Genomic DNA, 26399 nt, shown 5'->3' with positions numbered 1-26399 from the left:
CCCTGCTGCCTCATTTCTAAGTAGCTAGCTGACCTTAGGGATCCTGGACTCCTTGTTACCTTTTATAGACTCCCCACCATATCCTTCCTGTTCCCTTTCTTCTGAGTCTCACTTTTCTCATCAGTAGAGAAAATGGTACCTGAAGTGCCTACCTGATGGAGTTATTAGGAGGATCAAGGAAGATGATGTGTGGCAATCCCTGTAGCAATTAATCAATCAACAAGCATTTATTAAGCCTCCATTAGGTGCCAGGCCCTGGGCTACGTGCTGAGGCTAAGACAAAAAGTGACATCCCTACGGCCAAGAAGGAAGGCAAGCACAGAGTCAAGCACACACAAAGTATATGTGAAGTCATTTCAGGGGGAGGCACTTGCTTCTTCCAAGAAGTGCTGGCTGGCATTTAAGCTGAGCTTCTAAGGAAACTAGAAGCTCCAAGAGGTAGAAAGGAGGAGGGAGTGCACTCAAGATGTGGGATACAGCCTGGGCAAAACTGAGGAGATGCGAAATGGCTTGAAGGCCAGTTTGATTGGATCGTGAGAAAGGGAGTTAATGTTCAGTGAATGAGGAAAGATAGGGCCAGGTTGTGAAGGGTTTTAAGATCTAAACTGAGGAGTTTATACTTTAAGTTACAGGTAATAGGAAGTTAAGAGAGTAGGAGAGTGACACAGTATTAACTTGCCTAAAATTCCCCATTAGATAAGCTTCCTGAGGGGAGGCCTAGAAAAAAGGAAGGAGAACCTGCTGTAGATAGTCAACAAATAGGGAAGGGAATAAGAATTTATATATGGCCTACTATGTGTCAGGCACGGTGTTAAATGCTTTACAAATGTAAACTCATTTGATCCTCACAGTAATCCTGGAAAGTAGGGGCGGTCATTATTTGAAACAGAGGGTAAGTGACTTGTGCAGTAAGGTGACACAGTGTCAGAGGTCAGAGCTGACTCAGGAATTCCTGACTACAGGCCCTAAGCTCTATCCATTTCACCCTCTACCTGAGAAAATCCTACCCAAGAGAACTCCCAGGGACAAAGAATCATAGAAATGAACCTGTGACTCAATTCTCCTTTGGACTGGAGTGAAACAAGCCTGATCTCACAGACAGTGCTAGTCAAACCCCTTTCCTCTTGGCCCAGTGAAACTCCCCAGATTCCCCTGATAACATGTGTTGTTCCCTAAAGCCAGACACTTATTATCATCATTCCCAATCAACCAATCGAAAGGCATTTATGAAAGGCTTATCATTGGCCTGTGGCTGTGCTATACCTTAGGGAATCAAAGACAAAAGGGAAATAGTCTGTGCCCTCAAGAAACTTACTCTTCGGGGGTGGGGTTGGTTGAGTAGTATGTACATACAAAAATATAAGCAAAATAGATAGAATTTAAGTTTTGAGAGGAAGGCACAAGAAACTGGAGGAGTTGGGAGAGGTTTCCTGTATCTCTTTTATGCTGTATCTCTTGATTTAAGTTTTGAAGGAGACCAAGAATTGTGGAGGGCAGCCAGGTGGCACAGTAGATAGAGAACTAGCCTGGAATGAGAAAGACCTGAGTTCAAATCTAACTTCAGACACTATCTGTGTGACCCTGGGCAAGTCACTTCACCCTCTTTACCTCAGTTTCCTCATCTGTAAAATGAGCTGGAGAGGGAAATAACAAACCACTCCAGTATCTTTGTCAAAAATACCCCCAAAGGGTCACAAAGAGTCAGAAACAACAGTAAGTTAGAATGGAAGAGTTGAATTATCTCCTGGGCCTTCTACTGGAGAAAGATGGAAAGAGCTCAGCACCACAGGCCTCAGGGGACAAGGGCACGGCATAGGGCACAGACCCTAGGGGATTTTGAGGGGACAAGTAGTTCAAGCAATAAGCATTTTTTAAGCATCTACTATGTGTTAGGCATAGTTTAATCTATATTATATTGTATCAACATTTATAACGCGTACTTTATATTTTAATCTCTACGCGGTCAGTCAAGTGGCTCTTGGAGCTGGAGGAAGATGGAAAATTCCAGATTTAACAATGAGGGGCAAACCAAGCCTCCCCAGCCCCATGGGCCAAGTTAGGCAAGTTAGACAAGTTAGCCTCGGAGCCCTGGCCATCAGAGAAGGTCACCGAGCTAAGTTCTCCTTGGCTAACGGTCCGTGAACACTGGCAAGGAGCGCTGCGGACCCCCTCTGCGGGCAGCAGGCCCACTTTGGGGCACGGGGTAAGAGAAAGCTCCCGGAGCCCGGAGGCCCCGAAGTGGCCAGGCGAGCTGCTGAGTCATGCTCAGTCAGGTCAGTGTGCAGTCCGGGGAAGTCCCTCACCCGTGGGGCTGTGAATCCGGAGGGAAGCGGCCTGGTGCCCAACTCTTCCTGCCCTATGCGGCCCTCGCCAGCGTGCTGGGGCACCGGGGGCACGGAGACCTCCCCCTCCCCACAGCTCAGGGCCCTAAGGAAGAGCCAGGGCTCCCATACTTCTGAAAGTTGAAGGGGCCCTTCCGCAGGTCCGCGGACCTCCCTCCTACAGCAGACACCCCCGCCCCGACGCTGAGACCTCCCCTAGAACACGGCGCCCCTCCCTGCCCCCTCCACCTTCCACTCCCCCCAACGGCGCATAAAACCCTCACCCCCCAAAAAGCCTCCCGCTCCTTTCCAGGGGCAAAATGACGGTCCCTTCAGCCTCCTCCGGCTACAGGGACACCCCCTCCCACACGCACGTGGGAAGCCTCTGGGATACTTTTCTAGACAGCTGCATCCCCTGGCACGTGGGAACTGCTCCCCGCCCCCACTCTGATGCCTCCCAGGGTCGCAGAGCCCCCAGCTCCGCCACTACGGACCGAACGGCAGACCCCTCCCCCCACTTGTTTATTTCGGCAGCGCACGAGGGATCCGCTTCGGGGCGTGAGCTAGCACCGAGGGACACGTGAGGGGAGGGGGGCGGGCGGGGTCCGGGGGGGGGGCGCGTAGCTCCCGGCCCCGCCCCAGCCGGGCGGAGACTCGGGCGTCGTGTATAAGACCTGAGCGGGGCGGGCTCGCCGGAGACGCCGTCCCAACGTCTGCGGGTCGCAGGTCGCCTTCGTCCGTGTTTTCAGCTGCCGAGACCGGCCTCTCCGCCTGCACAGTGCCGCCGACGCCGAGATGGAGCGGCTGACCGTGAAGGCCTACCTGATGGGCAAGGAGGAGGCGGCCCGGGAGATCCGCCGCTTCACCGTGGAGCCGCTCGACGGCCCGGGCCGCTGCGAGAAGCTGCTCCGCCGCGTGGCCGAGGTGTTCCCGGCGCTGCGGCCCGGCGGCTTCCAGGTGTACTACCGAGGTGAGGCCGCGGGGCCGGGCCGGGCAGGCGGGGGCCTGGCCGGGAGCGGGGCTCCGAGCCCGCAGCCGGCTCTGGCCCGCCCTGACCCTGCCGCTTGTTTATCTGGCGTCGGGCCGAGCCGGGCTTACGTAACCGGACCCCGTGTGCCGTGACGCGGGCCAAACCGCCGAGGCTGGGCGGGAGCCGAACCGACCCCCGCCGAGGTCTCCGTGTCCCCCGGGAGCTAGGCTAGGATTGGCCCGCCTGCAGCCACCCGCGTTTATTAAACGCTGCTGTGTGCGAGGCGCTGGAGACAGAAAAATGGTGGCGCTCCTACCCCCGAGGAGTTCACTTGGTTTTGGGGGTGTGGGGGTGTGTACACACACTCGTGGATGCGTAATACGTGTGTACGTATATCGGCGGCTGTACGCGTATCTAGCAGCCTGTTGCACGAGCAAGTCTGTTTATACAAACATGCGAATAAGTAAGCCAAGGTTCAGAGTTTTGAGGAGGAGGATCCGGAAGGAGCTTGGGGGCGGTTAGGGTGTGCCTGGCTTGGAGGTGTGTGTCTCGGTGCCCGCGTGTGCCCTGGCAGGAGTGGCATCAAACTTGTCCCAGCCGTGCGGCGCCGGGCGGGTCGCTTCATCGCCTCCTGCCTTAGCGTCCCCGTCGGTAAAATGGGCATTAGAAGTAAGGCCAAGCTGCCAGCGCTGTTGTGCGTGAGTGTTCCATGGAAGCGTTACTACTGGCGCTGCTACGGCTCCAGCCTTGCTTTGGGCCTGGCCGCCCGCCAGCCTCCTGGTCCTGTTGTGACTGCCCGAGCTGGACCTGGACGGAGCCCACGGTGGCGGCCCTCCCGCCCCCAGAGTAGTCCTTGGCTTTTCTACTCCCCCCAGGGCAGAAGTTTCCAGAATCTGTGACCATTTTCTGTCTCACCGTCTCCAAACTAATTAGTAAAATAACGTGTGATGAATCCCACAAACGAGCTAAACTTTTTTTCCAGAAATGTTTGTATAGTCAAAGAGTGGGGGGGAAATCCCACTTAGAGACCACCCTTGGAGATTGGATTGGTTTAAATCGATGTATCCTTAGGCAACACAAGATCCGTGCACACCAAAAGAGGCAGCAGACAGTCTAATGGAGGAGACCACATGCTAATAAATACGTAGAAAGAGAGCTACATTCAGAATAAAGAGGGAAGGCACTAGAATTTAAAGGGTTTGGGGAAGGCTTCCTGTAGGAAACCAGGGAGGTCAGTCAACACCAAAGGGAAAACTTTCTAGGCTCAGGACACCCAGAGAAAATGCCCAGAGCTGAGGGTTGGAGTTCGTGAAACAGCCAGGAGGCTGGTGTCGCTGGATAAGAAAGAGTACCTGTAGGGGCGAGTAAGGTGTAAGAAGATTGAAAAGGTTGTGAAGGGCTTTCCAAGGCCAAGCAGAGCTTTTTGTATTTGATCCTAGAGACAATAGGGAGGCCCTGGAGTTTATTGAGTAGGGGAAGGTGGGTTGACCCCATCGGACTTGAACATAGGAAAATCACTTTTAGTGGCTTGGAGGATAGATTGGAAGAAGGAGAGATGAGAAGCCTGCAGACACCCCATCCCCACAGCAGGATGTTGTAATCAAAGCCTGAGGTGATGAGGGCCTGGACCCAGGGGGTTGGCAGTGTCTGGAAGGATTTTGCAAAGGTGAAATCAATAGGCCTTGGCAGGGCTCGAATATGAGAGATGGGTGAGGAGTTCACCGTTCCTAGGTCAAGAACCTGAGAGACTGGTAAGATGATGTGGCTCCTGAGGGTAAAGGGAAAGGTTGGAGGGGCAGGATTTAGGGGGAAAGATTGATTTCAGCTTTGGACTTAGTTTAACTAAGTTAAAAATGTCTACTAGACATCCAGTTCTGGGTGTCTGAAAAGTTAGTTGGAGATGAGAAAATGGAGGTTAGGAGAGGGAGATTTAAGAATCATTGGCATAAAGATGATAATTAGATCCATGGCAAGTGAGAGAGAAGAGGGCCCAGGTATAGGAACTAGAGGGACACCCATGATTAAAGGGTGGCATCATTAGGAGGATCCAGGAAGGGACACAGAAGGAACAATCTGAGAGGTGGGAGGAGAACCAGGAGAGTGTGGTGTCCTGAAAACCTAGAAGAGGGTGTCAAGGGGGGGAGATTGACACAACTATGTTAGAGGTCAAGGGGAACGAGGGTGGAGAAAAAGACAACCAAGAGACTATTAGTAACTTTGGAGAGAGAAGGTTTTGGTGGAATGATGAAGTTGGAAGTCAGATTGCGAGGGGTTGAGGAGAGGAAGTGGAGACACTGATAAAGAGAAATGAGATTATAAAGTGAGGCAGAGGTCTCACTTTCGAATTTTTTTGGGGGGGGGGGGAGTTTTCCTGGAAAAAATGACTTCAGAGATCCAGGTATACTAACTTTGTAGTCTTTGATTCCCTTAGGCAGCTAGCACATACAGTGCCAGGCTTGGAGTCAGGAAGATCTGATTGGATTCAGATTTCATCCTGGAGGCAATTGGCAGCCACTGGAGTTTGTTGTTGGGGGAAGTGGGTTGACGCCAGCTGTGTGACAAGTCTAGGCAAGTTGTTTAACCTGCCTGCCTCGGTTTCTTCATCTCTAAAATGGGAATGATCATCTTCTACCTCCAAGGGTTGTGTGTGACAATAAAATGGGGGAAAATATATGCAAAGCCCTACATAAATGCTAGTTAGTAGTATTCTCCCTGCTCCAAAGTAAGCTCTCTATCCTGAACTACATTTGATTTGAACCTCTCCTCTTTCCACTCCCAGATAATAAACTATTTGAGGGCTGGGGCTTATTTTATGTGTGTGTGTGTGTGTGTGTGTGTAAATATGGTGCTCAGGTATATGTTGGGTTGAATGTGTAGGGTGCTTAGATATTTATTGGATTGGAGATATATATATACTTATTAGGCACATACATTAGGTGTTTAGATGTATGTTGGAGTGTGCATATAAGATGCTTAGATATTTGTTACGTTGAATGCATATTAAGTGCTTAGATACTTGTTGGGTTGAATATATATGTATACATACACACGTACTTATGAGGCACTTAGGTATTTGTTGGGTTGAATGGACATTTTGAAGTTACCAGGTTTAAGGGCTTTGAATCCTGCAAGAACTAGGAATCACTTGTAGGGCTGGGTAGGGGAGTGACTCTAATCTTAGTTCTTGAGTGTCAAATTCAGTAAAACCGAGGTTATGTTTCATGATTATGAAGTTAATTATGAGATTATGATCATGAGCTCAAAAAGAGACCATCTAGTCGAACCCTCTCATTTTAGAGATGAAGAAACTGAGGTTTGGTGCAGGGGTGGTGAAGTGACCGCTTTATACTGAGAGGTATTAAGATGAGGGATAGGTCTTGTAACTCCGGAGTTGGTACCATTTCTACTGTACTCCACTGCCCCATAGAATCACTGAGGTGTTTCCTGGCTTTAACTCTGTGATTCCACATCTGGGATGCTGGTTGTACTTGAGAAGATTCTCTTAGTCATCTGTGTGCTGGATTCATTGGGAAAGGGAGAGGCTAGAGGCAGGGAGATAGAGAAGTAAGCTCCCTGAGGCCAAGGACTGTCTTTTGCCTCTCTGTATTCCCCATCCCTTAGTGAGGTTCCTGGACTAGGAGTGGTTTGTTCTTCAAAGAACCTCCCACTGTTTTCCTGCTGGCAGGGAGTGAATTGTTGTAGAGAGCCTTTGGTGAGGACAGGGAAGGGAAGGGGACGACAAGCACTTGTAAAGCTCCAAATACAGTGCTAAGCACTTCACAAATATCTCATTTGATCCTCTGACCAACCCTGGGAGGGGAAGTAATGTTACTAAACCCATTTTACAGATGAGGAAACTGAGGCAAATGGGTTAATCAACTTGTCCAGGATCATACAGGATCATATAGCAAGTATCTGAGGCTAGATTTGAACTCAGCTTTTCCCTCCCCCAGCCCAGCTCTCTATCCACTGCTCCTCTTTGCTGCCAGGGTTTGTGTCTCATCCTAATCTTTGCTCCCTTCCCTTCACATAAAAAAAGATAAATTTTCAACAGGGTTTAGGGAAGGGCCTGAGAAAATGCAGATGAATACTATAAATGGCCCTGAGGCATTTCTCAGAGATAACTGACTGGGTTTTAAGACTGAATGTGATTCCAACTCAAATGGGCTAACCCCCATTTAAGCCTGACAGGTGCTGACGAGCCTCTTCCTCTTAAGTAACCATCCCACCATCAGGCACCAAGGTCTGATAGAGTCAGTTTCACATAAGACATTTAGACCTTCTATACCCTGAACCTTTGGTCAAGGCTCTTTTCTGTTTTCCTTTTTATCTGTTTGGTGTCTGGGCGGATTGGTGACAGCCAGTTTAGGCCCTAGAGTAGAGCTATTAGAAAAAAGTCTTTACCTGGCAGGTGTTGAGTATTCGTGTGTTTTCATTTTCCCCAGGGATGTGTAAGAACACATCTTTGAAGGCTGTTCTGACTTGCTGGCTAGGTTGTTTATTTGATATCCAGACCTAGACTTACCACCAAATATCAGTTCCCCCTTAACTCTTGCCAGCCTCCTTATTGTCTTTTTCCCTGCCTTCCTCATGGAGGTTGATCTTTCAGGTGATCCCTTACCACCTCTGTGCTTAACAAGAATAACTTGACCTTTTCAGATGACCATTGGCTGGTGACTCCTGCCTGATTCCAGAAATACAGGTCCCAGAATTGTAGACAAATTCAGAATCCCATCTGATTCAATCCATACCTGGATAGGAATACCACCCAGAGCAGGGAATAAATAGATGAAAGCATTTTCTTAGCTGGTACTTAACTCTGTGCTGATCACTGAGGATATACAGAGAAAAATTGAGACAGATTCTGCTCTTTAAAAAGCTCACAACTCTTAATTGGAAAGACAAGTTCAGCTTTTGCAAGGCAAATGAAAAAGCTGGAAAGAGGGAACAGGAGGAGGTGTTGGTGGAGGGGAGGGGAGAACGGGACCAGTCACCCCCAAGGAAGCTTATTTTTTTCCCCCAGCTCTAGAGTTAGCGACTCTTCCAGTAGGATCCACTGAGCACCACTACCAGGATTCTGCCCCAGGCTGTCAGAGACTACTCTGACTGAGTTGCCCTCACTGAGTCAAGTCAATCTGACTCACAGAACCCCTTTGCAGAGTTCCCACCAGATACTGGACACCCACTGTCAGCCAGATGCTGCCAACATCCCAACCTCTGCTTTTTTTGTTCCATTTGATTGGAACTGTATGTGCCCATGGAGAGTATATAGTGGAAAAAACCCTGCTCTAAAGAGGGTCAGGGGTGTGTCAGAATACATGGGTTTGATTCTTGACTGTTGTTGAACATTACTTTTCTAACCTTTTTAGTAAGTCAGTTTAATTTGGCAGAACATCAGATTCTCCATGGGTAACATGGGGTCAGTAATACTTGTACTACCCACCTCATGGAATTACTGCAAGGCTCAAATGAGATGACAGATGGGAAAACCCATCTATGTAAACACAAGTTACCACTTTGATCCTCTTTAGTCCCAGACCCTGTTTAAAGTCAACCCATTTTCAGCTTTTTGGGCAGGAGGGAGGAATTTTTTCATTAGAGAGAGATGAGCAAAAATTTCAACTGTATTATGTGGGTGGCTGAGATTAATGTGTACGTACAGTTTGGACGCAGAAGAGAGAGGGTGGCCCATGACCTTGGCCTCTGGTTACATTGAGTTGGATGGCTAGTTTCAGGCGGTCAGATAGCTTGTGTCAGGAGGCAGAATAAGAAAACAGGAAAACTTACGCAAATACTATTATTGACTTTAATGTTATGTTTCATTTTTACTTATTTTAAAATCTAGATGAAGATGGGGACCTGGTTGCCTTCTCCAGTGATGATGAGCTGAGCATGGCAATGCGCTACATTAAAGAAGATCTGTTCCGGATTTACATTAAAGGTGGGAATGGGTTTAAAGCTGGATTCTCATTTCTAACAGTTGATAGTGCAGACTGGGCTTAGAATGGGGAGAGTCCTGCCCTGTTTCCTCATCTGTAAAATGGGACTAAAAATACTTAATAGCACTGACCTCGAAGGATGCTTCTGAGAAAAGCTCTTTGCAAACTTTTTAAAGTATTCTAGAAGAGGGAGTAATATTTTAGGATTATCATTATTACCTGTGAAGGGGACCTCTGAGGATAGTGGCCTGGAGGTGGATTCATGGATATAAAAATAGAAGCCGGGCTCCAATTCCTTTGAAGGGACTATGAGTCAGGTGCTATTTGTGATTACAAAGACAGCTGCCTGCTGCTTTGGGGAATTTTGGCCTGCTCTATTTTTCTTCCTCATTCACTCATTTTTAATAGAAAGGAAGCGAGTTCCATTTTTCCTCTTCTCTCTATTGTACTTTTGGCTTTGTCAGAACTAAGTGTTTCTGGGACTGACTGGCTCAGGTGGATCCCAGAGATAACTTTTAAAGACTGGGATTATATTTAGGTCTCTCTTGAAAAATTTCCCTTTTTGGGTGTATCTCTTTTTTTTCTTTTTTTTTTTTTTAAACCAAAGGCAGCTGGTTTGTGACCATCTTGTTAACAAGACTCTCTCAGGCTTTGAATAAAGCCAATTGCCAGTCCTTAGTTCATTAAGGCACACACTATTCCTGCAGCTCCTGAGACCTGCTACTGAGTCCTGGTGGGTGGGAGCAAGGGGGGTTCTATTGGGAAAACAATCGGTCTGCCATTGGTCCTGTAATTGAGTTCTAGGGTTGGTCTGGTAAGAATAAGACACAGAGGGTTGATGAGGTCTGAGTGAGAGTGAATAGTGAGCACCTTTAACAGCTTAAATGATTTTTTAAAAAAATCTTTTATTTCATTTAGTTTTTACTTAAACTTCGTTGGGGGGGGGGGGTGTCTCCTACTCACAAGAGATTAAAAGAGTTAAAAAACAAAGGGTTCACCCAAACTGTTGAGCACTGTCAGCCAGGTGTGACATGGTGTGTAGTATTCACCTCTTGCCTTTGCAAAGAGGGGGCTAACCCCATCTTCTCAACTCTCCTGAGGTCAGGCTGTGTTGTTAAAAAAAGTTTCACAGCATCGGGGGAGGGTGGTTGTTATTGCTTCCTTTCTCTTTATGTGATTGTCACTGGGCATGTCTTCGTCATTTTCCTGGTCCTGCTTGCTTCACTCTGTGTCAGTTGATGTAAGCTTTCCCTTGCTTCTCATCATCTTTATTTCTTGCTGCATAGGAATGTTGCAGCATACTGTTAAGTGACTTACTTGGCCTGTGCAGCTATCTGCTATCAAAGCTATATGGCATGTTGAACTCATCTTCTTTATCACTATTCCCTCTTTTAGAGAAGAAGGAATGTAAGCGGGAGCATCGGGAGCATCGCCCCCCCTGTGCCCAGGAGTTTCCCACCAACGTGGTGCATCCCAACGTGGTCTGTGATGGCTGCAATGGGCCAGTGGTGGGTAATCGCTTCAAGTGTACGGTCTGCCCTGACTACGACCTCTGCAGCACCTGTGAGGGCAAAGGTCTTCACAAAGAGCATAATATGATTGTCTTTCAGAATCCGTTCAACACCCATCTGCCTGAGGTGAGAGGCAAGCAGCATGGAAATAAAGTAAGGCCTCACAATCCATCACCACCTTCCTGCCTCCTCCCTCTCCTTTAAAAACCATTGCCTACCAGGTAAAATAGAGCCTGGCCTTCAAGGCTTTTGCCCAGCTTGGCACCAGCCTACCTCTCTCACGTTTATCTAATGCTATTTGAATACTGTGTTTTCTTCCCATTTATAGGGAAAGGCAGTTTGTAGTAGTGGAGAGAGGACTGGAGCTGGAGACAGGGCCCTACTAGCTTAAGTGATCCTGGGCAAGTCATAAAAAGCATTAAGCGTTTATTGTGTTAGGCATTATGATAGGTGCTGGAGACACAGACAAGTGAAATAGTTCCTGTCCTCAGGGAGTTGCAGTTCTATCAAAGGAGACATGTATGTATGTGTGTGTATATATGTGTAATATATATAAAACATTAATTAAGCACCTACTATGTACCATGCACTCTGCTAAGTGCTGGTGACACAAGTAAGAGAAAGACAGTTCCTGCCTTCATGGAGATAGTTTCTCAAGGAAGACATGCTATACATAGATAAGTATATACAAAGTAAGTGAAGGTAATTTTGAGGGGGGCATGGGTCAGTGATCAAAGTGTAGGTCGCTGAGTTGTAGGAGGGCTGGGGAAGCGAGTGCATAACTCTAATCTGTGGGTTTGACTGATTTCTTTCAGTGGGTTTCCCGTCGACGTTGGCTTCAGAAGATGAGACATGGGCCTTTCCCTCCTTTTGGGTGGATTCCAGGCTGGGGATTCCCTGCTCCTCACTCCATGAATCATAATGCTCCACAGGCAGAAACTAGTGGGACTCCTCCCAATCCAGGAGCAGAACAAGGTCGGATGGGTTTGGGCTCTTGGCTTGCTTTTGGAATTGTCATAAATCCCAACCTACCTGGGATCTGCAGGTGTTTGGCAAAGGAGGTGAACTATTGTTTAGCAAGGGGAGAAGGGAGGAAAAGGATTTGGCCCAGTTCATGGTCTTCTGGAAGTAGAACTGAATGCATTCATTTTTACTCATTGACTCTTACTGTTTTGTTTTTAAATGCTTCAGCTAGTACCAGTTCACAGCAGGATCCCAATGTCACCTTCCTGCAGAATGTAGGTGAAAGTGTGGCGGCTGCCCTTAGCCCTCTGGGTAAGTGACCTTTTTTTTTTTTTTTTGAATTTATTTGGGATTTCTATCATGGTAATTTCCAAAAAAAGTTCAGGCAGCTTGTAAATCTAAAATATAACATGGGCCTGTTGATCTAAAACTAAATAAAAGGAGCCAGCTGGAACCCGAGTTAAATAATTCCTATAATTGGACACAGGATTCAGTTCTTCAGTCTCCTGGCTAACAGGAAAATATGTTTGGTTATGGGTCTCATGAAGCATTCAGTCATCTTGAGATGCTTTTTCCTGGAAAAACTGGAATTTCCTGGAATGTTGGGTAACCATGGGCAATACCTAGTTCTGTAGAAGACAGGAACCCTCTATCAGCAGTCTATAAAAGTCAAGGACATAACTTTTAACATATCCAGGCAGGTTGGCAACCTACTGATCTGAACTAGGGCACAATTGTCTGAGGAATAAAAACACAGATGGGGGGGCGGCGGAGGGCAGTGACAATTTTTAGCTCATTTAATCCAAGCCTTCATTTGACACTGGTATCCAGAAAATTAAGAACTAGGATTCAAACCCAGCTTTTCCACCGCTGAATCCAAGACTATGTCTCTTACGCCACACTACCTTCCTAGTTAGGTACACATTAGGTTAGTTATAGGTCCATTGTCTCTCAAAAATGAAATTTCTGACAAGGGGGGGGAGTCAGCTATGACTGACTGGCCAAGTGAACAAGAATCCTCTTAGTCTTAAGAGACCAGACTTCTCTTCAGAGAGGGAAACTGGTCTTGAACTTGTGACAGGCAAGGGGCTAACTTTGAAAGAAACTATGGCTAGGACTGCAGTCCACCCAAGAGAACCTAACAAGAAGCTTGAGTTTTATACACAAGAAGGGAGGAAACGAGCATTTACTTAGCACCTACTATGCGCCAGGCATTGCTGGCATATTATCTCATTTGATTCTCTGCAACCCTGGGAGGTTGATTCTCCTATTATCTTCATTTTACAGCTGGAGAAACTGAGGCACACAGTTTAACTGAATTGCCCCAAATCACATAGCTATCAACTCTCTAAGGCAAGTTTAAACTTGGGTTTTCCTGACTCCTGGCCCAGTACTCCAACCACTGTGCCACACCTAGTTGCCGATGTGCATTTACTAGAAATCGTACATTTCCCTCCATCATATTCTAGAACAGGAGAGGTTTTTTTTTTTTATTTAACTTTTAACATTTATTTTCACAAAATTTTGGGTTACAAATTTTTCCCCTTTTCTCCCCTCTCCCCCCCAAACCCGAGCATTCTAATTGCCCCTGTGACCAATCTGCGTTCTCCTCTATCCTCTCTCCCTGTCCATGTCTCCGTCTTCTCTTTTGTCCTGTAGGGCCAGATAGCTTTCTTGACCCCTTAACCTGTATTTCTTGTTACCCAGTGGTAAGAACATTACATTTGGTCCTAACCCTTTGAGTTCCAACTTCTTTAGCTCCCTCCCTCCCCAATCCTTCCCCTTGGAAGACAAGCAATTCAATATAGGCCAAATCTGTTTAGTTTTGCAAATGATTTCCATACTAGTTGTGTTGTATAGGACTAACTATATTTCCCTCCATCCTATCCTGTCCCCCATTACTTCTATTTTCTTATGGTCCTTTCCCTCCCCATGAGTGTCGACCTCGGATTGCATTCTCCTCCCCCTGCCCTCCCCTCTATCCTCCCCCCCATCCTGCTTGTGCCCCTGTCCTCCACTCTCCTGTATTATGAGATAGGTTTTCCGATCAGAATGAGTGTGCATTATATTCTTTCCTTTAGTGGAATGTGATGAGAGTAGACCTCATGTTTTTCTCTTGCCTCCCCTCTTTATCCCACCACTAAGTCTTTTGCTTGCCTCTTTTATGAGAGATAATTTGCCCCATATAACTTCTCCCTTTCTCCTCCCAATATTTCTCTCTCACTGCTTGATTTCATTTTTTTTTTTTAAGATATGATCCCATCCTCTTCAACTCACTCTGTGCACTCTGTCTCTACGTATGTGTGCGTGTACTCCCACCCAGTACCCAGATACTGAAAAGTTTCAAGAGTTACAAATATTGTCTTTCCATGTAGGAATGTAAACAGTTCAACTTTAGTAAGTCCCTTATGACTTCTCTTTGCTGTTCACCTTTTCATGGTTCTCTTCATTCTTGTGTTAGAAAGTCAAATTTTCTTTCTAGCTCTGGTCTTTTCATCAGGAAAATTTGAAAATCCTCTATTTCATTGAAAGACCATTTTTTCTCCTGAAGTATTATACTCAGTTTTGCTGGGTAGGTGATTCTTGGTTTTAGTCCTAGTTCCTTTGACTTCTGGAATATCTATCCTATTCCATTCCCTTCGATCCCTTAATGTAGAGGGAGCTAGATCTTGTGTTATCCTGATTGTATTTCCACAATACTGGAATTGTTTCTTTCTAGCTGCTTTTGCAATATTTTCTCTTTCACCTGGGAATTCTGTAATTTGGCCACAATGCTCCTAGGAGTTTCTCTTTTTGGATCTCTTTCATGTGGTGTTCTGCGGATTCCTTGAATATTTATTTTGCCTTCTGGTTCTAGAATCTCAGGGCAGTTTTCCTTGATAATTTCATGGAAGATGATATCTAGGCTCTTCTTTTGATCATGGTTTTCAGGTAGTCCCAGAATTTTTACATTGTCTCTCCTGATTCTATTTTCCAGGTCAGTTGTTTTTCCAATAAGATATTTCACATTATCTTCCATTTTTCGAATCTGCACGCTATGTTCTGTGATATCTGTCTTTCTCATAAAGTCCTTAGCGTCCATCTGTACCATTCCAGTTTTGAAAGATCTATTTTCTTCAGTGAGCTTTTGAATCTCCTTTTCCATTTGGTTAATTCTGCTTTTGAAAGCATTCTTCTCCTCATTGGCCCCTTGCACCTCCCTTGCCAACTGAGTTAGGCTAGTTCTCAAGGTGCCAATTTCTTCAAGATTTTTTTGGTTCTCCTTTAGCAGGGAGCTGATCTGCTTTTCATGCTTCTCCCTCATTCCTCTCATTTCTCTTCCCAGTCTTTCCTCCACCTCTCTAACTTGATTTTCAAAATTCCTCTTGAGCTCTTCCATGGCCTGAGCCCATTGGGTGGGCTGGGACACAAAATCCTCGATTTCTGTGTCTTTGCCTGATGGCAAGCATTGTTCCTCCCCATCAGAAAGGAAGGGAGGAAGTGTCTTTTCTCCGATAAAGTACCCTTCAATAGTTTTATTTCTTTTCCCTTTTCTTGGCATTTTCTCCAACCAGTGACCTGACCTCTGAATGTTCTCCTCACACCCACCTCACCTCCTGGTCCTCCCAGCCAACGTTTGGGGACTGAGATTCAAATGCTGCTTCCTGCCTTAGGATTTTTGGCGGGGGCAGGGCTGTTATTCAGTGTTAAATTAGGCTCAGGTGCTGAGGTCAGGGGCAGGGCCGCCTCTCAGGCTCAGTTCCCTCAGGGGGTTTATGCACAGACCTTCCACAATGGATCCCGTCCGCAGCCACCTCTCAGCCCCCACCTCCCGGGGGGTCGAGCCATGGGGGCACCCCACTCCCCTCTCCACCCGCCAAAGACACTCTCACCTACCCCCATCAGTCACCTGTTGGTGGGGGGGCCGTGCCACCGCTGGAGATCCCGTCCCCGTAGCCCGCTCGGATCTTTTCCTCACGGTGTCGCTGCCGCGGCAGGGCTGCCCTCTGCTCCCCGTCCCGGCGCCCAGTCCACGGCGTGAAGGACCCCCGCGAGAGGTTTGCAGTTCTCTCTGGAACAGAAATCTCCCTTGCTCCAATACTCCGTGGTCTCTGGGTGCAGAATTCGCCCTGGGTTTTAGTCCCCTCTGCCGTTCTGTGGTTTGTGGGTTCGGAGCTATGTGTATGTGCGTCTTTCTACTTCGCCATCTTGGCTCCACCCCAGGAGAGGTTTTTTTTAAGAACATTTTATCTTGTTCCCTAGTTACATTTTAAAATAATTTTTAGTATTTTTAAAAGAATATTGAAGATTTTGAGTTTTAAATTCTATTACCTTTTCCTTCCTTTTCTCCCTGAGACAGTAAGCAGTCAGTTATACAGTTCTGTTATTAGTCATTTTGTGAAAGAAAACTTGAACAACAAATAAGTAAAAAAAGATTATGTTTTGGTCTGTATTCAGACACCATCAGCTTTTTTATCGTGCGTTCTTTGGGATTGTCTTAGTCTTAGGTCATTGTATTGCTGAGAAATAGCGAAGTCATGCCCAGCTGATCATCATGCAGTATTGATGTTACTGTGTACGATGTTCTCCTGCTTCTGCTCACTTTATATCAATTCATGGAAGTCTTTACAGGTTTTTCTCAAGTCTGTCTGCTTATCATTTCCTAATAGCATAATAGTACTCCATTACATTCATATACCACAACTTGTTCAACCGTTTCCCAGTTGAGGGGCATGTCCTCAATTTCTGATTGTTGGCCACTACAAAAAAGAGTTGCCATAAATATTTATGTACATGTGGGTCATTTGCCCATTTTTATCATCTCTTTTTAATATAGACATAGAAGTGGTGTTGCTGGGTTAAAAAGGGTATGTCCAGTTTCATTACCCTTTGGACGTAGTTCCAAATTGCTCTCCAGAATGACTGGATCAGTTCACAACTCCACTAGCAGTCCGTGAGTGTCCCAATTTCCTGAACAATTACAATTTTCCATTACTCAGGAGTTTAGACTTGCTTTGGGCTGGAGACACCAGGAGTAGTTCCTACCATTGTTGCTCCCCCTCTTTTAGTTCAGCATGACAGTACCTTTAAAATTTGTGAGGCTTTTAGTATATTCATATAGGATCATTGGACTAGAGCTGGAAGGGACCTTAGGCCATCTCATTACTTTACAGTAATTAAGGATACTGATGCTCACAGAGAGTACATAGCTAGTGAGCATCGGAAGAGTTCTGAACATAGGGCCTTTGATTCCAGAGCCATTGGTGGACTTTTTTTTTTCATCATGCCACCAAAGGATAAAGGTTTCAGCTGGGACTTGGCCCCTGAACTAACAGCCTAATTCCAAGGCCTCCAGCAGTAGCCTGTGATGGTGAGAAGGCAGTTAAATGTAGTAAAAGAACATTGGGTGAGAATTGAAGACCATATAGGTCTTAACTGTAGGTTCTGCCACAAAGTTGCTATGTGACCTTGGGACAAGGTTGAAGAGTATTTTTGTGGCAGGAACTGAGAGGTCTGCTTGAGTCCAACCACCTTGTTTGACATGTGAAGACTTTGAAATGGCCTGGAGAGAATGATTCTTCCCTGAGCTTGTGTCACTGTTAACCTGAAAATTAACCCAGTTCTCCTTTTCATGTCTTTGTCTCATGGCTCAGTACCTAGCACATAGTAGGAGTTTTAATAAGTGTTGGTTGTTTTGATACATCCCTCTGGGTATGAACTTGATTTTGGTGGACTAGATATCCTTCCCTTCCAGATCCACATTATGGTCCGACATTTCTTTGTGATGTTATACGTTACTACCACAGGCAGGAAGTGGTTCTCAACCTGAGGCTTGGGAATTTCTTTTTAAAAAATTACATGATAGCTATTCTAACATACTATTTTTTCTCTGTAATCCTATGTATTCATTTTAAAACATTCTGAGAAGGGGTTCATACACTTCACCAGATTGCCAGAGGGGTTGAGGCCGCACAAAACATTGGAGAATCCCTGGCCTGACAGCATTACCAAGATTTCAACTTGGGGAAACCACTCCTTCATTTCTAGGCTAAGTACTTGATGAGCTGTTACTGGGGAAATAGTCTATCAGCCATTCTCAGGGACAGCTATTTCAAGTTACCAGATGAGCTGTTATTGAGGAAGTTATTGCATATCAGCCATTTGCAAAGACTAGACCTTCCTCTCAAGGAGAGCCAGTTCAGGCCATCCTTTTAGCTTGATCCTTTGTCCCTTGATTCCTCTTGGGAGAATTTAATCAGACAATGCTGCTGCAGTTGGGGACATCTGTACCTAACCCTAGGTGCAAAGTACATTGGTATATTTGCTTTGAAAGGCCCCTGGTGATGGATTTCTCTTCCTTCTTAACAGGACATACAGAAGTACTTAGGGACACCTTTATGGAAGGTTGAAGTCCAGGAGTGTAGGCCCCTGGTTTTGAGAGAGACTTTGAATTCTAGTCAAATCTCCACTGTCAGAAAAGTTCTTAGGCACTCTCAGGTCCTGCCTCTTTCTACATACTGGGCACAGTACTTCCCTTGGTATTGCAGGCAATTTTCTGAGACTAAGGTCCTCTTGCTAGAGGGAGTGTCCTCACTCTAGTTTCCTGTGCCAGTGAAATCACAGTTCCAGACCTTGTCCATCTTGGAATGTAAGATAAACTGTCCTTACGTATGGCCAACTCTTAGGCTTTCTTGGTGAATGAAATGAATGGAGAGAGAAACATTTATTAAGCACTTCAGTGTGCCCCAAGCACTGCTCTAAGTGCTGAGGATTCAAGTAGAAAAATAAGACAAGGAGCCCATTTTAATGGAGGTGGCAGCATGTTTTAACTTCAAATCAGATAAGGAGCAAAACAACTAGTGCTCAGTAATGCTTCTCTCCTTTGGGGGGGAAGGGGTTAAGTAAGCCCAAAATCATGCAGCTAATTGGGTCCTCCTGATGCCAGGGCTGGTGTTCTGTGCCACTCTGCCATCTAGCTGCCCCAGTGCTGCTTCTTCATTGTCATTTCCACTGATTAAAAGTCATCAGTTCTTGATGTTGCACCATTTGGCAGTGCCAGGGACTTGGGTGACAAGAAATTTCTTTTCTGAATCTTCAGTGGTGCTGTGGCTGTAGCCCCTCGTAAGAGAGGGCAACTCTCATGGTAAGAGGGAGAAGGCCTCAGTGTATTCCCAAGGCTGGAGGATTCTGATACCCTGGGCCTCTCTCCAAAGAGCCTTCTTCAGGAGGCCATTTTATTTAGATGAGTTTATCACACTCGAGTCCCTGCTTTAGTACTACTTAGTGATACAGATTTGATTGAGAAATGGAGCCAGTGTTAGAAAATTATCAGGTTGGAAAAGCAGTCTGGTATGTAGAGGCTGGATCTGGATTCTAATTCTTTCTCAGATGCTTAATAGGAAAGTCATTTAACAAGGAAAGAAACATTAATTAAGCACCTACTGTGTGTTAGGCACTATGGCAAACGTTTCCCAAAATTAAGCCCATCTGGCCCTTAAAAAAAACCATGGGTGCTATTAGTATTCCCATGTTACAGTTGAAGAAACTGAGGCAGATTCAGTGACTTGCCGAGGCTCACACAGCTAGTAAGCGTCTGAGGGCAGAGTGAAACTCAGGTCTTCCTGACTACACAGCACATTATCAACTGCATTCCTTGGCTGCCTAGATAATAAAGAAGTAGTATTTATGTAGCACTGAAAAATTTGCATATGTTAATTTCTTTGATCCTCACAACAGTCCCATGAGGTCGGGGCTCTTTTTATGTAATTTAGTCTGTTGTGGGCCTTAGGTTTCTTATCTGTAAAAATGGAAGTATTGGACATGGTGGTGAAGAGGTTTGAGGGAGGGTACACTCAAGCATTCTTTTAGTCAAGTGGCCCAAAATTTATTGTAACATTTTATGCTTAGCAAAAGCAGGCAAGGTCCTTAAGGAACCTGCAAGAGGTTGAGGATGGGAAAGGAATGTCAGGGATACTAAGGTAATTTAAGGAAGGGTGTGTGTGTGGGGGGGGGGGGTGGGGGTGTGTGGTGTGTGTGGTGTGTGGTGTGTGCGTGTGTGTTGTGGACAGGAAAGTGTAGGGAGCATACCAGACGTTAAAGGGAGATGGCAGAGAGTCATGGACCTTGAGGATCTGGTGGGAGAGAGAGTCCTTGGGTCCCTGGCGTTCCTTTGTCTCTTTCTGACAAGAGATTGTGTTTTGCAACAAGAGAAAATTTTGTCTCACAGGATAGGGGCCTACTGAGAAATTGGGAGATCTACAGAGACATGATCTTATGGCTGGGGCCTGAGAACATTGCCCTGTCAGTGGTGTCTAAGGTCCTTTTCATACCTAAATCTTTGTTTCTGTGACCTTTTAGTGTCAGAATTCATGGATGAATGGGCACCTTTAGAAGTAGTGAAACCTGCTCTCGAAAGAACAGATGATCACAGCCTCAGTCACCACCTCCCCACCCCCCACCCATTAGGTAGGCCTTCTGTCTAGAATGTAGGATTTATTGGAGTACTACAGAGTATTTTGGTTTATCCTCTGGGAGATTGTTAAACCAAACTGGATTTCCTTTTCTGTAGATAAGATGTCTTAAACAGCCTTTTATTTTATTAAGGATCAAGGTGTTAAAAGGGAGAAACTTGATAGTAAGGGAATCTTGGGCATTATGTTCCAGAGAAGAGAGGTAGTTGGCAGCCCTCTAGCAGACAGTCCAGTAATTCCTGCCCCTTGGCCTCTGAGGTCCCTTATAGCTCTAAGTCTACGATCTTTGTCTTAGCCTAATATATCTTAAGCTTCCTGACAGAAGGGAATGCTTGGATTTGGTGTCTGCATTCCCAGCTCCTAACATGTTAATTGTTCAGTGTTTGTTATGTTAGACTCTGTGACCCTATTTGGGGTTTACTTGGCAGAGATACTGGAGTGGTTTGCCATTTCTTTCTTCAGCTCATTTTACAAATGAGGAAACTGAGGTGAACAGAGTTGAGTGATTTGCCCAGGGTCACACAGCTAGTAAGTGTCTGAGGCCAGATTTGAATTCAGGAAGAGGAGTCTTCCTGACTCCAGGCCCACCTCTGTGTGTACTATGGTGCCACCTAGCTGTCCTAGTACGTAGTAGGGGTGACACATAGTAGAGATGGGGATTAGTCAATATCGCATCACTAGTATAGGGAACTCTTGGGTGAAGAAAATACATAGTTGGAGTCCAATAAAAGCCTGAGAAATGCATTTAAACAGAACAGTAAGCCCTTTCGCACCTCTAGCAGGAGGAGTGAGATGCTTCTTGGGTTGCCTCTAGGGGGCCACTTCTCAAGGCTTGGACTTCCTCACCAAGGCTTCTATGAATGCTGTCACCAGGCATTACCACAGTAACAAGGTGGTTTTGAGGTAGAGCTGATGACCAGGTCCTTGCAGAGCTCTCATTATTCATTCCTTCGGTGGTTTTAACTCATAAATAACCAGTCTCATGGAGATTCTGGAGTTCATTTGTAGGTGAGAAGGTAGCATCGATTGCCTTTCTGTCTGCGTGCTTGCCGCGGTCCATAGAGCCTATGTGTGGGCTACATAGATCAGAAGGAGGAATTTGAGACTTGCAAAAGCCTCCACCCTGGTTTTATTTTGCCTTGTCCTGGAGAGGTGTTTGAATGATCGCCTGGTTTCTTTCCTCCCTTAAAAGAATGCAAAGTAGCGAGTTACAGGTTTGCATTAGTGGGGCTGTGCCTACTTCTGTCTTCTCTTACCAATTGGAATGATGTCTTTTCCACTATTTCTTCAACCTCCCCCCCAACATTGAGCCCTCCTTTTTGTAATAGAAAAGTAGTTAAGCCAAAGGACAATAAGGCTGTGGTATTGGCAATGTTCTTCACCCTTATTCTTCTTCCACCTGAGTGGAGAGATCTGTATTTTCCTTTCTTTTAGCCCCCAAATTGTAAACTCATTGAGAAAAACGGGACTGAATCTTTCTTCCTAAGGCCTAGCCCAGTTGAGTCATTTCAATTGTGTCTGACTCTTCTGTGACCCTATTTTACGTTTTCTTTGCAGATAGGAATAGTTTGCCATTTCCCTATCCAGATCATTTTACAGATGAGGAAATTGAGGCAAACAGTGACTTGCTCAGGGTCATACAGCTAGTAAACGTCTGGGGACAGGTTTGAAGTCAGGAAAGAAAGTGAGTCATCTTGGCTTCAGGCCTAGCACTCCGCACTGTGCCACCTAGCTGTACCTTATCCAATACCAGTTACTTAATAAATACTAATAAATTCATTAATGAGCAAGATTAGTTAACTCTGTGCCTCTAGAATGTCTTCTATTCTCATGAATTAAGACAGCTCATTACAATTAATCCAAGTTGAGCTTCCCCAGTTAGTTTTCATTTACATTACTGTAATCAAGAGTTCTAAGCTTTTTGATGTTTGTGGTTGCTTTAATATACTTTTTGGCTTTTCAGGTATTGATGTTGACATTGATGTAGAACATGGTGGAAAAAGAAGCAAGGTAACTCCACCCTTCTCTCAGCCCAACAGTGACGAGAAGGGTAGCCCTCAGCCAAGCAACTGCTCATCCAGCCAGAGCCAAGAGACCCTCCAGAGTGCTGACATGGAGGCCCTCTCTGAGCAGATGGAGAAGGTGATTGTGGAGTCTTCCATGCAGGTGGATGAGAACCCAGTGTCCCAAGTAAGCTGAGACCACTCTAAGCTTGCTTTTATCCTCCTAATTGTCATGTATTATAAATTTGGGCATTTCTGTTCTAGTGAACATCTTAGGATAATTTGGTCAGTTACAGAAATTTTAATTCTAGCTGTGAAAGTTAGCGTCTCAGAATAAAACTCAGTGAAGACAGAATTATTGACTCTTCATACATCTCAACCAAAAAGCCATGACAGCTTGGATCTCTAGCCAACTTGAAACTGTATTAGCTCCTCAGCTTCATGCTTTAGTTAGGTGTGATCTCTCTTCTTTCCTCAGGAACAGGCAGAGACTGGTTCAGGAGGAGATGATGACTGGACTCACTTGTCTTCGAAAGAAGTGGATCCTTCCACAGGTGAACTTCAGTCCCTACAAATGCCAGAAACAGATGGTTCAAACTCCATGGACCATTCTCAAGAGGGGCCCACAGGGCTCAGGGAAGCTGCCTTATACCCACATCTTCCACCAGGCAAGTGGTTTTCAGTAACTCACAGTACTTTGTTTTGGGGGTTCCATTCTCCCCTTAAGTGACTGCTGTGTTTTTAAACTGTAAGTAGAGATAATGAAGTTCTTCTAAATAAGGCTTCCCTCCATTAGGGTACTTGGATACCCTATCTTTAGGGGATATCTTTAAATTTAAATCAGGAGTAAATCTTTAACTAGGAAGTCTAGCTGAAGATGCAACAAGTGGCCCAGATGTTTTAGGTACAGGTAGTCAAGGCCCCTAGGGGAGAGTGACCAGTCCTGTGGGTACATCTGCAGGAATCTTCATGACTTCTCTTGTCTTTGGCAGAAGCAGATCCGTGTTTGATTGAATCCCTCTCCCAGATGCTGTCCATGGGCTTCTCTGATGAGGGTGGCTGGCTCACCAGACTCCTGCAGACCAAGAACTATGACATCGGGGCTGCTCTTGATGCCATCCAGTATTCCAAGCACCCACCTCATCCATAAGGGATTCCTGTTCTCACAGGACAACTCCCTCTCACCTTGTTTTTTCTGTCCCATAACCACACTGACCTGTCTCAATTCCAGCTTCTCTGGAAATTAAGCTCATCTTTGTGAAAGTTCTTAGTTTTATGTTCGGTCATGTTGGAAACCATATCAGTTCACTTTTTACTTAGGCCATGGTGAGCACCAGCGCACCCACCTCTGACCATTGTGCCATTGTTTCAAGGGGGGGAGGCAGGAAACAAACAATGATGCCAGTAGCTCACCTTGGGCATCCCTTCACCATTTTGTGAAGGAACAATTTTGTGAGGAGGAGGGCATGAAGGCAAAGCAAAGGACAGGCTTTCCTAGTGCTTTGTTTCCATGTTTCCTTAGCTCTGGTGTAAGAGAAGTCATGTTCATGTCAGTTGTCTTAAAATTAAGTGTCGTTGGCTTTTCACCTCTGTAACGGTTTCTGCAGTTAAACTTGTGAAGAACTAATGTTGCCTTCTTTTGGTAGAAAAATTTGCCATATCCAATGCCATTCATTCAATAAACATTTATTCAGCCTTTACTGAGTTCTCATCACTGGGAGAGCTATAAATATAGATAAGGTTCTCTGCCCACATGGACATCCCTATCACTTTAAAAGCCTAATGCACAAAATCACAAGAATGTGTTGAAGAAGCTGGAGGGGAGAAATATTTGGACACAGCGTATGTTAGGATTATTTTCCATAAATGGAAAGATTAAGCCTGTTTTAAAGTTAAGTGGGTTTTATAACACATCCCCTTTGGTTTCACCAAGTTTATGGAACTTGTTAATTCAGAAAGAAGCTTCAGTCTGTTTGAGAGCAAATCACAGCATGGAATATGTTACTGGCCAAGGCTTTCATTTGGAAGACTTGGGCTGGGGCGGGGAGGGGGGGGGAAGGCTTTTAACAAAGAAGGCCTCAAGGTCCTGTGGGAGGGGGAGAGTCAGAAGAAGAAACTGAGAAACATTGGGCATTCCACCCTAGTTACAGCATCATGCAGCCCAATCACCTAGAGCAGCAGCATTCCAGTCTTACTAGGTTTGCTAGGTAAGGGTATCTGACTTCTGCTGCAGTGACAAAGGATTGGAGACTGCTTCTTGCAAGGTAGGTTAGTACCTTGGACTGAGCGGGATTCCCAGAGCATCTGGGGAGCTGCTGTTAAATGTATGTGTAAGGACTAACACCTCTGAGGGCTTGCCACCTTAGGTGTCTGGTTCGCCCGAGTTAACTCGCTGTGGCACGTGCAGCAGCTATGCCCAAGTAAAACTACACATGGCATGAAGGTTGAGGGTCATTGGCAGGCCTCAGACAAGCATGTGAAATCTCCCCTAGTGGAATGGATACATGAGAACAATTCCAGCAGCCATGAAGTCTGCTGAAACAAGCGCTGTGGCTCTTAAAGCTTAGATATCCACTGCATCCCAGACCATTGCCTGACTTGGCTTTGGCCTTCAGTGACTGAATAAGAGTGAGGGGCTGTGCCTCTCTGAAATCCAATTCATGTGCAAATCAATACATCACTCACTTCATAGGTCCTCTAAAAAAAAAAAAAAGATTAAAACCCAGTCAGCTTTGTCCTATGATGTGCTTGGATTTGAAAATTCAGGTCAATTCGGGGAAAATAATAAGACAGGCTTAGCCACTGAAGAGGCAGAAAAGTCAGCTAGTCTGCTTATTAGTCTCAAGATTCTTAGAAGCCATTAGTAAGTAGACACCCAACTACATCCATGCTTTAAATGCACTAGACAGGCACCTGTGGTGTATGTGTCGTTCAGCTTTCATTCATAAAGAAGACCAGTGACATCAGGAGGGCGATGTTTGACTTGCAAGTGAGGCAGGGCTATGCAGAGACACTAGCTCTAGAGAGAGTCCACTGAATCTAGTGGCAAGTCATATCTCAGGAAGATTGGCAATGGCCCAGGATGCAGTGGGAGACCCTGGCCTTTTAAAGCTAAGGGCTTTCTCAGGTCTCATATTGCTTGAGGCAACACTCATTCAGTAGTTAGAAGACTAGGTAAAAAATAGAGGTAAAAGATGGTGTACTTTGCCTTTACAAAATTCGGGAGGGAAAAAACCATGGCCAGAACAGAAATAACTATTTAACTATTAAGGTTCATTCTGAGCCATCAAAATCTAAATAATGAGCAATGCTTAGCCTGGGGGCTATTATTGACCACCGAGTGATTTGGGTTTAAAGGCTCTAGTAGCTCCATTTGAATCCCAATGGCCTGGTTTTTTTTCAGAGATGTTTCAAGAAGTCATAATGAAAACTACATAAGACAAAAGAGTTATCTGTCCCAGTTAAAAAAAAATTCAATAGAATAAATAAGGAAGAATAGCCCCCGAACCCCAAGATTCCTTGAGAAGTATAAGGACATACATGTGTGACTCCCCAAGTGGGCAGAGGAAGGAGAGGGGGGAGGAGGAGGAGTAACATTACCCAACTGCAACTGTCCTGTTGGATCCCCCAGGGGCGCAGCTACTACTGCTTACAGATTTTCGTTCGTACTTCATTCTCTAAGAGGACCAATGGTGTCAGGAGGGAAATAGATGTCTTAGTGAATTGGATTTAAGTAAGACAGCTATGCAAAGTCATCAGCCCCATTCTCTTCTCCAGTCATCAGAGTCCAGTGGCAGGACGTAGGTCAAGATAGCTTTCTATGGCCCCATGATATGTATAAGGCTTTGTGAAAAGATGTGGGTGGTATAAAAAAGAAAGACAGGTGCAAACAAAATATCAGGTGAGTGAAAGCACCAATCTAGGGAAAGTGATGAATCTTAAAGAGAAAATTTAGGCAGCAAAGGAGCTGGGACTTCAGAATGAAATTCCGGGTGCATGTCCCCTTCAACACAACTGAGCCAAAATAAGTCAGTTCACACAAAATTAAAATGTACCTCAAAAATGAGCATGGAAAAAGAAGAGTAACTAGGGCATTTGGGACTTCATAGTGAAAAGGGCTAGAACCTGGGTTAAAATTCTGATTTTATTAGTATGTGACCTTGGGAGAAAACTCAGATTTTCTTAGGGATCAGTTTTCTCATCTGTAAGATAAAAGGGGGCTGGTGCTTCATAGTTTTAGAT

The 26399-nt window shown here is 45.5% G+C and overlaps 1 protein-coding gene across 14 annotated transcripts; it reads left to right on the top strand.

Annotated features, from left to right (window-relative positions):
• Positions 1 to 2887: 2887 nt before the first annotated feature.
• SQSTM1 (sequestosome 1) lies at positions 2888 to 23857 on the top strand. Of its 14 annotated transcripts, none has more exons than XM_072631249.1 (9): positions 2888 to 3291; positions 9137 to 9232; positions 10626 to 10738; positions 10841 to 10867; positions 11557 to 11716; positions 11933 to 12016; positions 22118 to 22296; positions 22636 to 22825; positions 23150 to 23857. In XM_072631249.1, exons 1-9 carry the CDS (start codon positions 3117 to 3119, stop codon positions 23305 to 23307), a joined length of 1182 nt encoding a protein of 393 aa, XP_072487350.1. In that variant the 5' UTR covers positions 2888 to 3116; the 3' UTR covers positions 23308 to 23857. The 14 variants fall into 14 exon arrangements, with proteins under 14 accessions (XP_072487350.1, XP_072487353.1, XP_072487346.1 ...); XM_072631252.1 differs by having other exon boundaries at positions 22118 to 22344; positions 22636 to 22711; XM_072631245.1 differs by having other exon boundaries at positions 22118 to 22344.
• The last annotated feature ends 2542 nt before the right edge of the window (positions 23858 to 26399 follow it).

This window comes from Notamacropus eugenii, chromosome 1 (assembly GCF_028372415.1).
Source record: "Notamacropus eugenii isolate mMacEug1 chromosome 1, mMacEug1.pri_v2, whole genome shotgun sequence".
NCBI classification, from domain to species: Eukaryota; Metazoa; Chordata; class Mammalia; order Diprotodontia; family Macropodidae; genus Notamacropus; species Notamacropus eugenii.
This window is presented reverse-complemented; position numbering and strand designations above follow the sequence as displayed.

Coding starts and splice junctions, on each gene's coding strand:
- SQSTM1 (XM_072631239.1), top strand. CDS start 3,117: ATGGAGCGGCTGACCGTGAAGGCCTACCTGATGGGCAAGGAGGAGGCG. Junction 9,233..10,625: donor GTTCCGGATTTACATTAAAG/GTGGGAATGGGT, acceptor TCCCTCTTTTAG/AGAAGAAGGAATGTAAGCGG. Junction 22,345..22,635: donor ATGAGAACCCAGTGTCCCAA/GTAAGCTGAGAC, acceptor TTCTTTCCTCAG/GAACAGGCAGAGACTGGTTC.